Raw genomic sequence first — 17,234 nt, forward strand, 5'->3', positions numbered from 1 at the left:
TTCACTTTGAGATTCTCCAGCCAGAAGCAGGGTTTTTCTGAAACCTGTTATGCTGAAAATCTTGTATTTGAAATGACCTCTTCAGTTTTAAATGGAACAGACATGGAATTGCTATGGAAAGCATGCTGGAATGAAAATCGTGGTCTCCTATCAACATTGTCAACGTTTCCTTTTGTCTTGATACAAAATGCCTGTTATGATTTTCCTGAGTTTTGTTTTGCAAGTTGTTTTGTCTTTCTACTACACATTAGAACAGAAATAAATTTTCAAGGGTCATGATTCATCTAAATTCCTTTTTCACAATAAGTTCTGCTTATTTCTTGTCCTATGGGATTGCCAACCCAAAGAGAGCTTAAAAATAGGCTATTTAATGAAAAGGGACTGTAATGGCCACACGTCAGCTCCTGCCCCAATTATATGCCTCCATCTGTATTCAAGACTGTGATGGTCAACTGAGGTCCTTTAATCTGTGACCATTTGCCAGGGCAGCCCACTGAGGGCAGGAGTTAGCAGGCTTTTTTGTTGAGCAACCTGGTCTAGTGGGAGGTGTCCCTGCCCAGGGCAGGGGGTTGGAACTTATAAATTATTCTGTATTTGTAAAGATCCCTGTGGAAAATAGTATGTGTTGCCCATGGTCCCATAAATAAATAAATAAAAAGCACATCATGCCAATTCTTCTAGTAAATGTTATCCAATCCTGCAAAGACAAAGCCATGAGGAGTATCATTCATAGAAACATGTATATTTATTATTTATATCATACAATGCATATTGCTTATTATTTATATTATTTATAGTTGTATTATTTGTATTGTAAAGCTCTAGCTATGCCTGCGTGTTTTCCACTACAGTCTTTATTATAAATACAGACTCATTAAATTTAGGTACTCAAAAATCACAATAAAAAATACACTTTGGATTATTCCGACAACTCCTAAGTAATTTAAATATAATTTTATAGAGGCAAAATTTGAGGGCGTTGGCTTTTTGCCTGGAACTTCTGCCTGTCAGGCTCCATAGCTGGAGTAGCTTGGTCCACACCTTTGGGTGCCAGGAAACCCCAGACAAAAGGCTGCTTGCGGTACCAGCGTAGATGGATGTGTTGGACCTGTGTTATAAACACGTTGCCCATACACAACGTTTTTGTGTTTGGGCAACAGAACGATTTGTTCTTGGGTCAATGGGATCTCCACATGTGACCTGCTGCACCCGTGCAGTAATGCTGACGTACCCCAGGTGCCGTGAACTCGCTGCCCACAGATGTCACTGCTCCTGCTCGTTACAGGAACCTCATTCAGAAACTCAGCATCCCCATTTTTGGCAAACATCTCCTCCACGTTGGGTTACACTTTATTCTGGTTGTGAGTATCATCTCCCAGGTTCATTTTAAAATCTGTGCAGCTTCACCTATGAGCACTGAAACCCCTGTTTTTTCAGGGTGCTGTTCCGTATTGCCAGGAACCTCGACTGGACCCCTACCTCAGCTCTCAGCATTTTGGTTTCCATTGAAACTTGGCTCATCGTTAATTCAACAGGGCTCAATGATCTCAGCAGCTCCTTTTTTTGTGTGTGTTTTAACTTTTCCTTTTAGTACATGGGTGGTTTTGTTTCTATAGTGCTTATCACCATAACAACCCTCCTCCCCCCCAAAAAATTACCTTGAATGATCTGGTTTTACACTGTTGTGATTTATGTATGTATTCTAGGTCCAAAAGTCCTTAGATACAGGACACAAAGGACAGGTGACTTCTTCTTAAGAACTCTACCATGCCAAGGAATTGTCTAAAAAATGAGTCACTTGTTACATCAACTAAAAATACAAAATCCCAGTGGGGTGTGGCAGCTGTTTCCCATATCGGTGAGATTTAATCATTAATCATCCCATTCAGGTCATTCAGCCTTCCCTAGCACCCCGTCACACATGGGTTTGATTGCTCATAACTCCCCCTGAGACGAGAGCCAAGTGTGGTCGGATTCTCCCAACCTGCTCTCTCCCCTCCAGGGCTGGGCCAGAAGGAGCTCCCCTGAAGCTCACCAGAGTTGTTCAGGGGATTTTAATGAGCACAGAATTAAGCTGCTGCTGAATAGCAATGTTTTTTTATCAGTTAAGTTGATGGTTGGACTAGATGATCCTAAAGGTAAGCAATGTTTTTTATCAGTTAGGTTGATGGTTGGACTAGATGATCCTAAAGGTCCCTTCCAACCTAGACAATTCTACGATTCTATGATTTTATGAATACAGATTGGCAGGTAAACAAGGGTATAGATGTTCTTCGTGTCAAAAAAAATGGGCATTATACAAACCCTCTGGTTATCTTCAGAGCTTTTAGGAAAAACTAAAAGGAACGAAAATATTTTCCCTAATTGTTTACATAAAATTAAGAGTAATAAAACAAGAGGGGGTGAAAAACAAACCAAAGAAAAACAACAAAACAAAACAAAAACAAAAACAAAAACATGAATACAGATTGGCAGGTAAACAAGGGTACAGATGTTCTTCGTGTCAAAAAAAATGGGCATTATACAAACCCTCTGGTTATCTTCAGAGCTTTTAGGAAAAACTAAAAGGAACGAAAATATTTTCCCTAATTGTTTACATAAAATTAAGAGTAATAAAATAAGAGGGGGTGAAAAACAAACTAAAAGAAAAACCAACCAACCAAACAAACAAACAAAAAAACCAAACAAAAAAAGCAAGCTGTCAGAATCCAGGGTGGTAAATGCATTTTAAAACTCAAATATTTAAAGAAGAGGACAGCTTACAAAAAAAAAAAAAAAATCAGGAGAATGGCAAGGCAAGCTGCCAGAATCCAGGGTGGTAAATGCATTTCAAAACTAAAACATTTAAGGAAGAGGACAGCTTAAAAAAAAATAAATCAGGAGAATGGCAAACCTGTCTTTCCAGAAATCAGAAGCCGGTTTAACAGAGCAGTGTCTGGCAGATTCACTCCCTGTACGGGCTCAGAGGGAGGAAGAGTTGTTGAGGATACAGAGGGCCACTAGCACAGGGCTGTTTGTGGGCCATGAATAACCTGAGGTTAGAAATGGGAAGGTTTCCAGTCACAGGAGAAGTACCGTCTTCCGCTGAAAGAAGCAGGTGAGTACATCACCCTTTTCTCTATATTTAAAAATTCTTGATCAGTATATGAAAGCTATTTGTCACGGTTTTGATACCGAATGAAGAGGCTTCTCACACCTGAGACCTTCCGTAGATCGCAATGTTCTTAAGATGTTTAGGTTTCCCCCTCAATAGTCATGCATTTAAGAGGTTTGGGCTCAGCAAAGAGCTCTCTGCGCCTGGCGCTGCTGAGGAAAGCACAACACAGCCGTGTTTTGCAGCGCACACCCCAGCTCATTTGACTGGAAAATGAAGCTGTTGCCTCCTGGACAAAAGAGGTCTTCAACTTCATTTTATTATTCATTTTATTGCCAGCACTTCACGGGTACTGGCATTCACCTAAAGAGAAGTGAAGGACAGCTATTCGCTTGAGTTGATGAAACGAATCTGTGAACCACAAACGCCACCAAGTTTCTACAACCGTCAGTTAAAACAGTTTTAATTAAGCCACCACATTTGAAAGGAGTGCCACATACATTAGTATCACTTGAGAGTAATTGATGACTATTTGCAATAGCTTTCTCCTGAACATCTTAATTGTGTAACATGCTGGTTATGCTTCCACCCCTCCCAGTACGTTCAGAGCCAAGTTTATTTTACATTTGTGCTTTTTTGACAAGTTATGACAATGCTTATAAAAAAAAAAAAACCATACAAAAGACTTAAGTTATGGTAAACGCTATTACCAAACCGTCCTTCCTTTCATGAGGAAGGGTGTCCATTTTCTTAGACATTTTCTCCTTCTCAGCTTTAGCTGCACAAGGATTTTTCAGACTTGGGGTTCTCTGCCGTGTTTTGAATTCACTAGAAATTAGGTACTATCATTACTCATGATACAGATGAGTCTACACAGTATTCCCCATCAGCCAGTACTGTACAGAAAAGAGGAAAAAAAAAGAAAAGGATTCTCTTTTTCAGCAAGAATCATAAATACAGTTGATTGTATATGCCACGACTGAGCTTGTAACATAATTCTGAAGTCTGCAGATGTATAAAATACAGGCCAGGAAGAAATCACCCGGCCTTTCCAACACAGGATCACATGCAATATACAGAATTATCAAATTTAAAAAGGTGTTACAAAACAGAAAGCTATACAATATATAATACAAGAAATACTGGGCATTGAAAAAGCTTAGTTCTGAAGGACTTTGGCTTTACAGTGTGCTGGCTAATGCTCTGTATGTTGTGTTTTGTACATATGCATGAACACATATACCCACACACTTACACTCTCCCTAGTACTCGGCTCACAATAGTAAGAATTAAATTCCCAGATGCTCGTTACACAGAGTAATGCACAGTATTTGCTTTCCACCCTGCCTGTACCCTGCTTGGAAACCTGTCTCTGCTAGAGCTACTTCCCCCATACCTGGAAGAAGAGCTCAACAAAGAGTCTCTTCCTTTTTTCCTCCCAAGCTGAAGAAAGCTCTGACGAAGATTATAGACCGTAATTAAATCTGCTGTAAGCTGCTGCAGGTCCATGACCAACACAGACAGGGCTCTGCCTCGCTGGAATATTTATTTGGAATTGCTGGCTCCAGAAACACGAGCCAGCCAGATTGCTCCCCGAGACAGGCGTCTGTATGAAGTTTGCATATACAAACTGCTCCCAGAACTGCTTTCCTATTTTTACCTGTTAATCCTAGTGACTCACAAAGCATCCCCAAGTTTACTAAACTCTGGAGTACCTACAGCGTGCTTTAGGAACTTTGGGAGGTTTTCAACACCTTATGCTAAGATTTCCCTCCAAAGTACAGCTGCAAATTAAAACACTGAGGTTTTAAAAAGGTAGACATAAAGAACAGTGTATGCTTCTACTCAAAGGTATTTTCTAAATCAGCATCCCTCAAATACCATGTAAAAATGTATGTAGCTTAACATCTGGAAGTTTATTGATTCTCTCTGTGACAATGTATATTAAATTATATGTGGCTCCATCACAAGTCCTGCAGTGGCCACAAAAACACCAGTAAGTGTTACCTTAACCACTGTTATACACACCAGCTCCATGCTTTAGAGGAGATCTCCGTCCAACAGCACCAATCAGTGGAAAATAGATTTTACTTTTATTTTCCCCTTAGTTCAAATAGCTAATAGTCAACAATAGTCCAGTAACAGGAATGAGAAGAGATTCTTAGGCAGCAGGTGACTGCAATAGTCTCAGGGAAGTTCCTTCCTTGGGACTGACTTTGGTGGAAGAAAAAGCATTCTTTGGAAGGTTGGTTCTTTTTCTAGTTCCATTTAAGGCACTTTTGTCAGAGGTGAAAACAAAATAACTTGCAGGTCCCTCTAGTGGGTTGTTTAAAATCTCTCCTCTTCCCTTCTACACTTGAAACACTACGTCTTTATTCATAAGCGAATGTTTGAATAAAATAAGGATGACTCAATTAGTTGGGAGGGGAACGAGCAAGTAAACCACCCAATCAGAATCGGCATGAGAATACATATGTAATACTTTAGGTAAAAGCTATTTGCTTAAAGATGCCAATGTTTTTACTAATTTATCGCCAGGGTAGTAAGAAATACTCTGGAGAAATAAGGTGTGTTTTTTTCAGTCTCCTGTAATCGCACCAAATTTGCATCAGAGGTGCTCCTCTGTTGTTTTGACAGTTGACTGTACTTGGATTTAACCTTTCAATTTAAGTACGGTGCTCGCTCTGGGGAGGAGTAGTAATAGGTAGGCTTGATGTTTCCCAGGACTTCATCTTCCCAGTTGGGGAGGCAGCAGAAGAAGAAAGCACAACCTATGACAACAACAGTGCTGGCCCAGCCAAAGCCATAGGCCCAGCTGAACATGTTATCTCCCATCAGTGGAATCTCTTCTGCGAATTTGACTGGGTAGATGACCAAGCCTATGATCTGGAATGCAGCTAGAAAGAAAGGAACAAAGAAACGCAGGAGTAAATGACAATGGATATATCACATTTCTCACTTTAAAAAAAGGTACCTTTGGGCAGAGAGGAACCTGATGTACTTCAATAAAGGCAAGTGTAGGGTGCTGCACCTGGGGAGAAATAACCGCCTGCACCAGTACAGGTTGGGGGTTGACTTGCTGGAGAGCAGCTCTGAGGAAAAACACCTGGGAGTCCTGGTGGACAAGAGGATGACCATGAGCCAGCAATGTGCCCTTGTGGCCAAGAAGGCCAATGGCATCCTGGGGTGCATCAGGAAGAGTGTGACCAGCAGGTCGAGGGAGGTCATCCTGTCCCTCTGCTCTGCCCCGGTGAGGCCCCATCTGGAGCACTGGGTCCATTTCTGGGCTCCCCAGTTCAAGAAGGACAGGGAACTGCTGGAGAGGGGACAGCAGAGGACTACAAAGATGATTAGGGGAGCATCTCCCTTGCAAGGAGGGGCTGAGGGACTTGGGTCTTTTTAGTCTGGAGAAGAGAAGGCTGAGGGGGGGATCTGATCAATGCTTATAAATAATTAAAGGATGGGTGACAAGAAGATGGGACCAGTCTTATTTCAGTCGTGCCCAGTGACAGGACAAGAGGTAACGGGCACAAACTTGAATATAAGAAGTTCCACCTAAACGTGAGGAAGAACTTCTTTCCTGTGAGGGTGGCAAAGCCCTGGAACAGGCTGCCCAGGGAGGTGGTGGAGTCTCCTTCTCTGGAGACATTCCAAACCCTCCTGGACACATTCCTGTGCAACCTGCTCTGGGTGGACCTGCTTTGGCAGGGAAGTTTGACTAGATGATGTCCGGAGGTCCCTTCCAACCCCATGTGATTCTGTGATGCCTGGAGTTAACTGCATATCCTTTTAAGATACGTAAAGATTAGTTTCATTCCTACAATCCTGCTTTCTTACAGAGGTACATGACTTCTGGCCAAGGCCCCACACCCATCTGGCTGCAGAGCTAGGGCTGACATTGCTAGGTTGCCGAGGCACATACCTGCATGCCGTGACCAGCCCTGTCCCACAGCCAGGCACCACAATCCTTGTGGAGCTGGTTACCTCCCACTTGTACCACAGCCCCATCGATCCTCCAGCCCTCGGAGAGGTGGGAAGCAGATGGGGCTCTCAGCTCCGAAGCCTCAATACGTGACATGTGGGGTCAAAGGTGTTGGTTGCCACCGTGCTCTGCCTTTGGGAAAGTGCTAACTGGCAAAGGCCACCAGAGCTTCCCTAACCATTATCTTCCCAGAGCATAAATCAGCCTTCACTTGTTCCCCATGAAAATGAGTCATAAACCAGACAAAGACAGCTCATTTCATAAGGGAGGCTCCGTCTAGTGTGTTTTTCTGCTGACGCTTGTTTTACATCTAAAATAACCCTGTCTCTGTGCCCAGCCTTACCAACAACGAAGAGCAAGCCTCCGATTCCTCTCACGAAGTTGAAGCGGAGTATCTCAATGGAGAAGGCGATGACAGCGAGGGCGAAACAGATGACCAGGATCACAAAGCCGACGAGGTACGTGGCGGCCGCTGCTCTCCCCCATCCTTCAAGAGAAAACAAGAAAGATGTCAGAGGCAGCAGCACACTGAACTGTAGGTCAGTGCAGGTCTTTCGTTTCCTTTGATCATTTTTTTTTTGTTGAAATCCTTTGCTACAAAAAGCACGCCCAACATCAAAGCAATCATAGAATCATAGAATGTGGTTTCCTTTGATCGTTTTTCTTTTTTGTTGAAATCCTTTGCTGCAAGAAGCACGCTCTACATCAAAGCAATCATAGAATCATAGAATGGTTTGGATTGGAAGGGACCTTAAAGATCATCCAGTTCCAACCCCCTGCCCTGGGCAGGGACACCTCCCACCAGACCAGGTTGCTCCAAGCCCCATCCAGCCTGGCCTTGAACCCCTCCAGGGATGGGGCAGCCACAGCTTCTCTGGGCAACCTCTTCCAGTGCCTCACCACTCTCACAGGAAAAAATTTCTTCCTAATACCTAATCTAAATCTCCCCTCTTCCAGTTCAAAACCATCACCCCTTGTCCTGTCACTACACTTCCTGACAACGAGTCCCTTCCCAGCTCTCCTGTAGGCTCCCTTCAGATGGTGGAAGGCTGCTAGAAGGTCTCCCCAGAGCCTTCTCTTCTCCAGGCTGAACAACCCCAGCTCTCTCAGTCTCAGATCCTGGATGTCTCCAAAGCACACGGCTGCAGAGTTCCACATGGAGGTTTACAAAACCACTTCCAGGCACGGGGAAGCGTGAGAGTAGAGGAGAGGGTACCACCACGGGAGATAACTGCTGGGAAGTCATAGTGCTGCCAGCATTCAGCTTCTTGCCGGTTTGTTTATGACACAAATAAAGTACAGAAGTGGATCAAAAGTAGCATGACCACAGAGAAACAGAGTTGGAATAGCTGAAGGGAGAGAGGACAAAGAGAAAGCTGTTGAAGGTAAATCTCTGTTTGCAGCTGGAAAGATTTTAGAAGAAACCCAAATGCAGCAGTTAGAGGAGAGAGCAGAGTCAGAGGTAGAATCATAGAATCATCTGGGTCGGAAGGGACCTCCAAAGGTCATCTAGTCCAACCTCCCCGCAGTCAGCAGGGACACCTCCAACTAGACCAGGTTGCCCAGGGCCTCGTCGAGCCTCACCTTGAATATCTCCAGGGATGGGGCCTCAACCACCTCCCTTGGCAACCTGTTCCAGTGCTCCACAACCCTCATAGTAAAGAACTTATTCTTAATGTCTAATCTAAATCTGCTTTTCTCCAGTTTAAAGCCATTACCCCTTGTTCTGTCATTGACAGCCTTTGTAAACAGGCTCTCCCCAGCCTTCCTGTAGGCCCCCCTCAGGTACTGGAAGGCTGCTATTAGGTCTCCCCAGAGCCTCCTCTTCTCCAGGCTGAACAACCCTGGCTCTCTCAGCGTGTCAAATGGCTAGAATGGAAGAGTCCTCTTTAACTCATTACTTTGACATCTGGTGGGATGGGGTGGTGCAGACTCCTAGGTTCAAGCAACACCATCAAGGAACTGCAGCCTGGAGAGGCTGGGACACCAAGCAAGTGGCCTTATCCCAGGAGAGAAGCATCAGGACACAACCCACCCACCACAGGCCAGAGCCGGAGCAACAAAGGTAAGAAAACCTCCCAGAAAAACAGCCAGCAATTCCATTTCCACAGCAACATGGCCTCATTATGGCCAGACCCCATCTTCTTTAGAAACCCAGCCAGGAGTTCAGGTGAGCCCAATGCAAACAACCAGAAGGGAAGGTGTTCCTGCCCTGGAGGCAGGATACCTGCCCACATGGGCTGACCCATACCAGCTACGGCTTTGTTCTCCAGCTCAGCTGTCATCAGGGCTCACTTTCCACGTCTGTGTAATGTGGATCTCTGCTTTCACCCGTTCAGACAGAGGCAGGGCCGGATCCCGAGCTCCCTCTAACGTAGGAATAACGAGAGCGGCAAGATCTAGGCCGGAACATTTTCCAAAAGAAAAAAATAAAATAATCTCTCTTTCGTCAGAGCTGTCTGTTCCAACATGCCTGAAGCGACTCTGGAGACACCCTCCTTTCAACACAGCCTCCCTTCTTTTCCGGGCAAAAACTGAGAGGAAAAAGATAGTGAGACAGAGAACCTTCTCCTAAAGAGTTAAAATCCTCCACCTTAACCCACCTACTCTACTAGTTGCATAAATGGGGGAAAACCTAGTAATTTGAGTCAGAGAATGCAGTAAAACTATCTCAGACACCTCAACTACGTACATAATTTACTGTCTGAAAGCAAAGCATTGTTTTACAGCTAATTTCATTAGGTAGGCCTGAACCGGTTTCTCTTCCTTGTATTCCAATAGCAAAAGTGAAACACAGCGGCCATCTGTCAGCCAGACCTCAGCCCAAAATCCCCAACCACCACCACCACCTGAAGGCTGCCATGCTGGCATGGACAGGGTAAGGAAGAGGGTCTTCTTTCCCCTCTCCCTTCTTGGAGCTACTCAAGACAGCAAAAGCTTTCCAAACTCGTTCTCCTTCAGGCAGCCATGCGTGTTTCATACCCCTTCCTGAAGAAGGGTGAGGAGGAAGGGAGGACACCCCATGAGTGTCTGAAGATTAAAGCTACGCCAGTGATTTTATCTCACCTTCGTATGAGATAAAATCTTCTCATACGGAATGTTCTCTGACATTACCTAACGCAGGTACTGGATGTTGTCTCCACAACAGGGTGTTTTTTTGGGATAACTAATATAAAGGGCTATTCAACCATTACGCACAGCCAGCCCAGGACAAGTGATTCAGACTAAATGACCTAGGAATGCTATTTTATGATATTTGCCCTGTTAACAAAAAAAAAAAGCACAAGAAGAAGAAAGAACACTTGGTTATCAAAGTACATTCCCTTTCAGATGCCTCACCTACGCTGACACGGCACACCAAGCCAAGGCTGGCATCTGCCTGAGAATATTTAGGTTGCAAACTCAAACACACCTGCAGGTTAGACACCCTGAGGTTTGGTGCCACACCAATAAGACCGGAGGAGATAGAAGCTGGAAAACCCCCAGCGCTCTCTCTGCTGTTTCCATATCCTCTGTGCCTACTTTACAAGTGTAATGAGCTTTTGGATACAGGTCAGCCCCGGCTCTGCTCACAGTGATTTATTTTCTTGGCTCTGGCGATACGAAAATGACAACACACACAGCTGTAGGAGATGTCTCGTCAGGAAGATTAACATCAAGCCCAGCTTTGTTTCAGGTCTTCAGAACACAGGGCAGTAGTAGAAAGCACCACCACCATGAAATTCAGTGGGTTTTGTGCTCACGTGTGACAGAGATCATTGCTGGTGATACCTTCCTCTCCTTCTGCTGCTGGATTATCTTCTCCAGCAGCAGTTATCAGTGGGTTGCTACTGATAAGACTGTCATAGGTGCTCTCCACAGCGTCGGTCTGGGCTAGACTAGACAACAGCCATTGAGTTGGTTGGGTCTACTCTGGGCTAGACTAGACAACAGCCATTGAGTGGCCAGCTGGCCACATGAGCATTGGTGGGAAGAGCAGCAAAAAGCTCTGGCCTTGTGTATGTATGCTTGAGATTATCTCTCAGCTCCTTTTGCCCTCAGAGTCTCTGGAAAGCTGACGGAGCCCCCGCAGGCACCCAGGTCTCCTGTCTCCATCTGTGAGATCTTCTGCCTATGGCTCCCGGTGGCCAGGAGGGGAGAGATGCTGCCTTAGGACCTGGAGAGACCTGCTCACACTCATAGAAAGACAGGCCAGCCCCAGTTTCTAGCTGGTTTGTGCTCAGAAATACCTTGTAATCGCAAGATGTTTCGCCAGAATTTAAGTTTTCCCATAAAAACAGAAAATCCTCAGGCTCCTTCACTTGGCAGAGAGAGTACTTCTTACTCAAAATAGGCATAAATATGATGTCTGTTATGAAACCAACAATAACGCCCCAGTAATTTGGGGCTGCATAAATAGGACAGCGGAAAAGCAGAAGAACAATTGGAGGTATTAGCATTCCCCAGGTCGGCTTTGCCTCAAAGAAGAATCAACTTCTTTGCATTTAATCAGCACAAAAGTATTTATCAATTAGGTGGTGTTGAAAGAACATTTAAAAAAACCCAAACTGTTCGGAGGCTGAAGGTCTATAATTACTAGGAAGGATTAAGAGTTTTATTACATAGGTTGATTAATGATGACTATGGGAAGAAGCTAAGCTGCAAATGTTATCGTGCAAATAACTAGGAGGGGTTGGGATTATTTAAAGTTAATCATGAGTGATATGATGAAATTAAAATTAAAAAAAAAGGCAGCAGAACCTTAGTGTTAGGTGTGTTTCCTGATTTTATTTGGCTGTGTCTCAGCCTCCCTAGGGAGGAGATGGAAGCTGAAGCAGTAGGATATTTAAATCTATATTTCCCTTTAGAAATGAATAAAAGGACTGGGAAAAGAGTCTAGCAGGAAAATGAACTACTACAGGATTTGAAGTAACAAGCCTCTCCCGTCTTTGTTCACTCACTTACAAAAGTCAGAAGCTAGTTGGTTAGCTTGTGAATAACTGGAATCTTAGGGTAGAAGTCTTTACCATGACAGGCACAGATGAGGCACGTTCTTACACTGTAGTTATAATATTTTTCTGTATTTCAATGGCAGTAGCGATTCTTGCTTGGCCTTGAGAGCCCATGATACAGAATGCCCCAAAATATCTGCTTTTGTTGAGGAAACAAAGAAGTAGTGGATTCTAAGAGAGCAGTATCAGTAATATTTTCTCACTCACACAATGTGCAAACTTCCACAGTAGCGTGACTGGTGAAGTTATGTGCATACCCACCATGAGCACAGGAGAGCCCAGAATCAAAGATTTGCTAGAAGGGTTGCCTGGGATTTAACACTGGGAATCACAGCTCTGTTTTGGTCTTAGGAGTGCAGGAAAATTAATTGCTATAACAACAAACTATTAAATAAAAGCCCACTAGTACAAACTTGGCTTCAAACAAACTTAGGGCCACAAAGATGATCAGGATCACAAAGAGGGACTGAAGCCCCTCTGCTATGAGGAGAGGCTGAGAGAGCTGGGGTTGGTCAGCCTGGAGAAGAGAAGGCTCCGGGGAGACCTTAGTCCCTAAAGGGGGCTACAGCAGAGATGGGGAGGGACTCTTGATCAGGGAGTGGACCCATAGGACAAGAGAGAATGATTTTAAACTGAAAGAGGGGGGATTTAGATTAGATCTCACGAAGAAACTCTTTCCAGTGAGGGTGGTGAGGCACTGGCCCAGGTTGCCCAGAGAAGTTGTGGATTCCCCATCCCTGCAAGTGTTCAAGGTCAGGCTGGATGGGGCTTTGAGCAACCTGGTCTGGTGGGAGGTGTCCCTGGTCGAACTCAATGATCTTTAAGGTGCCTTCCAATCCAAACCATTCTATGACTCTATGATTATCTCTTGGCTCTGATGGGAGTTCAGGAGAGGCACAAACCTGCAAAAGTTTGTGCCTGCAAAAAAAAAGGTCTCCTGGTTGCCAGCAGTGGAAGTGTGCCTGCTCAGGGGCCAGCAAAACCCACTGGCCAGGACACCAACCTCGCCTGCTGGTTGGGATCTTTTACTGGGGAGTTGCAGTACATGTTTTCCGGGTGTAAACAGGGACACCAATTGCTACACCTCTTGGATTAGCATTTTCCAAGTGCCTGCACTTGGCTGACACTACAAACTAAGTTAGTTTTTCTCGAATACACCCTGGCATCGTACATCAGAGAGAAGCTGTGCCTGAAAAGAGGCATGCTGAGAAGATAAGCCTCCCTGTAACATTCCTCCTTTATTTACCCAGCCCCTGAGTGAAGCTGACACCCGCACTCAGCTTCACCAATAACCCCCGGTATCAAAGTCCGTGCCTGTAGGGAGACAGGTACAGTGGATCAGCCACGGTGAAACATGACTCACAAAGGCTGGGCTCCTACTTCCAGGTTCCACCTTCTTTTTTTTATTATTTTTTTTTTCTCTTTGGCACCTACTAAGGATCCAGATGAATGCTCCCTTTTTTTTTCCAGGCCAGCCATTTCGTACTTGATGAATACCAAGCGGCTGTTAGGAATATCAGAAAGAGTCAACCTCTGTGGGATCACCCTTAACTCATGCTTACATTCCCATCTTTTACAGCGATGATTTAAAGCGGAGTCGCTGGGAGCAGCCCTTCAGAACTGGGAGGACGCAGCCACCCACCAATATTGCTCTTTAAATTATGGCCTGGCTGCTATAAAGACAACCACCCTCTGCCAAGTAACCGCGCTGCAAACAGCCCCGGTCCTATCTGATGGCTCGCTGATGTGTTTTAAACACATAAATCAACAGTTTAATCCTGCGGTGGTCCAGACTAAGTCATCTGGAGTCACGTTATAGCACGGAACAGCAGCTCCGGGTTGCAACACGTGGATAATGGGCAGATGCTGCCAGCCAGGTACTTCCCAGACACAAACCAGTACAGAGAGCTCTGAACCAAACCCCTTCCCACCCAATGACACCCTGCTTTCCTTTCCCCCTTTCCACCTCTATCCCTCTCATGTGGCATCTGCCAGCGGGCATTAAGCAGCGACGCAGCTCAGCAGACACCCCCATTTGCCCATCTTTGCCCCTGCCCCTTTCTCCCCATTTAAAACAAGCCACCCGGCTGCTTTTTTCTCTCTTCCTCTCCTCAGCACACACGCCGCGGCTCAATTAAGAGGCTGTCTAATGGAACTTTCCATTAATGGGGATCCACTCTGAAGTTTTCATCAGGAGAGGCACAGGATGGTTTAGTGCATAGTAGTTATTGTATGCAAAACACAAGTTATGCATCTCAATTAATTAACTTCTGTTTTCCCGCAGCGGTGCTGTAAATGCCTGCCAGGCGTTTTTTCCTTTGTAAATGCCCTCGCTTATTTTGAGCCTAATTGCATTAGCATGGAAAAAAAGGAAACAAAGTAAATCAAACCTGAATTACTACGTTACATCCTGTCTCCAGATGTAAATAGTACTTGGGCAGACAGTGGCATTGATGTCATGAAAATTAGAGAAGAGGCAAAGCCCAAGTTGGTCTAAATAAGCCAAGGATTTAAATAAAATTTGGTTTAAATAAGCCAAGGCTTAAATAAGCGAAGTCAAGGATACTATTCCTCTTTGACAGCTTGTTAACTAGCAAAAAAAAAGAAAAAAAAAAAAGAAAAAACAGAAAGTTGCCCCACAAGGCTGAGGGCTGACGCAGAGCACACACCCATGGGTACTGAGGGACAGGAGAAGCAGTGTCATCACCGGAGAAAGCCAACTTCAGCAGCTCCACCGCATTAGCGCTTCTCCCCTACACAATGCAAACTTCAGCAACTCTGGGCTGGCTTTTCTTCTCTGTCTAATGGGGTTTCCCCCCCCCCCCCAATTAGGGGGTGTGGGGTATTTTGGGTCACGTCAGCCAGGTTTCTTCCACCTACGGTGAGACCTGCCGTCATCATCTGGGTGAGAAATAAAACCCCCTGCTCTTGCACTATAGGGAAGGTTTAGCTCAGGCACGAGGGTTGCAATGGAAAACTTCTGGAAGTCAGACCTCGGTGACAAGGGATCTGCCCGGGGCAGCTCTCCCAGCTAAAACACACCCTTCCAGCTCCCCAGTCCCCAAAGTACCCTCGTCCAGGATCTTAAGGCGGGTCTGCTTATTTGTCCAGAAGTATTTTTGTTTGAGGGAAAAGCAGATGTAATCAGACCCATGTGTCCTAGCAAAAAAAAAACCAAACAAACAAAAACCAACAAACGACAAAAAGTCCCCCAAAAGCCCAGGAACTGGGAGTGTGCAGTAAGAATATTATACTGGTGATGCCAGATACAGAAGCAGCTCAGCAAGTTAAAACAGAGGCCCAATTATCCCCTGATTTAGGCCCCAGTGCAATAGAGAGGTACATTCAGGAAACGGCATTTTTTTCCATCTGCAAACCCACATCAGGCCATTTTCAGCTACAGGTCGGGAGGGAACTGATTATCCCAAGTTCCCTTGGCCAGGCAGGGTTAAATTAAGGTGCTCTCTCCCTCCGGAGAGCTGGGGGAAGGCAGTTTTGCTACCGTTCAGGTTCCAGCTCTGCATAGGAGGCCCTTCCTGAAGGTTTCCATGTTCACCATCCCACCAGTGAGGTTGCTGGTGCTGGTAGTGCCAGGACCCCAGCCTGAAGGTCACGGAGAGAAAGCAAACTGGAGAGCTGGAGGGACTTGCGGCCAGCTGGCTCCCTTAGTTTGGTTGTCAAATAACTTTTTTTTTAAAAAAAAAAGACGAAACACCACAAAATAGTGTTGTAATGATAAGAAAAGATTGAATAATAGAGTCATAGAATGGTTCGGGTGGGAAGGGACCTTAAAGACCATTGAGTTCCAACCCCCCTGCCATGGGCAGGGACACCTCCCACCAAACTAGGTTGCTCTGAAGGAGTCTGGACCTGTAATTCTTGGCTGGTTTGAGCCCTGAAAGGGGTTCTGCAAGGGAAACCCCACCCCAGAAAGCCACTGCTCCCCACGAACGGTGGGGAGACAGGCTGGTGGCATCAGCACCCGCTCAACCTGCAGCTTTCCAGCCACCCCACCTTGGGTCCGACGGGTGGCAGGGGCTGCGGTCCCAAGGGTGGGGAGGGCAGCGAGGGGTCTCCTCCCCATCCCACCATCCCACCACCCCCCCCAAGTTTACCGTAGTCCATGAGGGATTCGCAATTCCAGTTGAGGGCATCCGGGGTGCGGGTGCAGCTCTCCCATAGCGACGCTTGCTGCACGTAGGGCGCCGACTCGGACTCCAGCCAGCCCCTACCTGCCAGGGCGATGATGCCCATGATGATGGCCAGCCCCAGCAGCAAGGGCAGGAGCCACCTGCACCTCCAGCAGGCTAGGCCGCACACCACCATCTTGCCCGGCCGGCGACGGGGACGTGGAGGGGGGGGGGGAAACGGGCCGGGAACTCGACGGGCCGGGGAAGGACGGGAGAGGCGGGGATGAGGCGGGGAGGCTCCGCCGGGACGGGTGACTGCGTGCCTTGTCGCTCGGAGCCGGTTTTTAAGGCGCCGGGGGAGGAGGGAGAACCACCCACATTCCTCTGACTAAGCCCGGCGGCGGCCGCAAGCGCTGGGAGCGGCGGAGAGGAGGGAACCGGCTCTGCCCCGGTTCACCCCCCCTCCACCGGCCAGCCAGCCCCGAACCCATCCCCACCACCACCCCGTCCCTTCTCTCGTCCTACCCCCGGCTGGGGTTTGGCGTTTAACCCCTTGCTGGCTGCCAGCTTCCAGCCTCCACAGCCCTTTCTCCGACGTGGCCCCGCCGCCCACCAAAAAAAAAAAGACGTAACCGAGGCCAAAACTTTCGGTTCTTGCTAGGTTTCACAAGCCCCGGCCTCCTCCCGGGTCTTGGAGCTTCGGCTGTCTCCTCTCTGTTCATTAGAGAGACGGATCAGCATCATACAACATCAATAATTATAGAATCATAGAATGGTTCAGGTTGGAAGGGACCTTAAAGACCATCCAGTTCCAACCCCCTGCCCTGGGCAGGGACACCTCCCACCGGACCAGGTTGCTCCAAGCCCCATCCAGCCTGGCCTTGAACCCCTCCAGGGATGGGGCAGCCACAGCTTCTCTGGGCAACCTCTTCCAGGGTCTCACCACCCTCACAGGAAAGAATTTCTTCCTTAATATCTAATCTAAATCTCCCCTCTTCAGTTTAAAACTATTACCCCTCATTGAATCTCTCCACTCC

General features: G+C 46.3%; 1 protein-coding gene across 1 annotated transcript; it reads right to left on the reverse strand.

Moving 5' to 3' along the window:
* Positions 1-3,540: 3,540 nt before the first annotated feature.
* Positions 3,541-16,522, reverse strand: PERP (PERP, TP53 apoptosis effector). The gene is made up of 3 exons (XM_014959821.1): positions 16,183-16,522; positions 7,420-7,563; positions 3,541-5,991 (listed from the first exon to the last, which is right to left on the reverse strand). Exons 1-3 carry the CDS (start codon positions 16,391-16,393, stop codon positions 5,756-5,758), a joined length of 591 nt encoding a protein of 196 aa, XP_014815307.1. The 5' UTR covers positions 16,394-16,522; the 3' UTR covers positions 3,541-5,755.
* Between the last annotated feature and the right edge of the window lie 712 nt (positions 16,523-17,234).

This window comes from Calidris pugnax, unplaced genomic scaffold (assembly GCF_001431845.1).
Source record: "Calidris pugnax isolate Ruff unplaced genomic scaffold, ASM143184v1 scaffold396, whole genome shotgun sequence".
In the NCBI taxonomy this organism is placed as follows: Eukaryota; Metazoa; Chordata; class Aves; order Charadriiformes; family Scolopacidae; genus Calidris; species Calidris pugnax.

Bases quoted from the DNA above. Each gene is read 5' to 3' on its own strand.
- PERP (XM_014959821.1), bottom strand. From the start codon at position 16,393: ATGGTGGTGTGCGGCCTAGCCTGCTGGAGGTGCAGGTGGCTCCTGCCC. The intron at 7,564-16,182 runs GTAAACTTGGGG...TTTCTCTTGAAG, and splicing joins CGAATCCCTCATGGACTACG to GATGGGGGAGAGCAGCGGCC. The intron at 5,992-7,419 runs GTAAGGCTGGGC...CTTTCTTTCTAG, and splicing joins AGGCTTGCTCTTCGTTGTTG to CTGCATTCCAGATCATAGGC.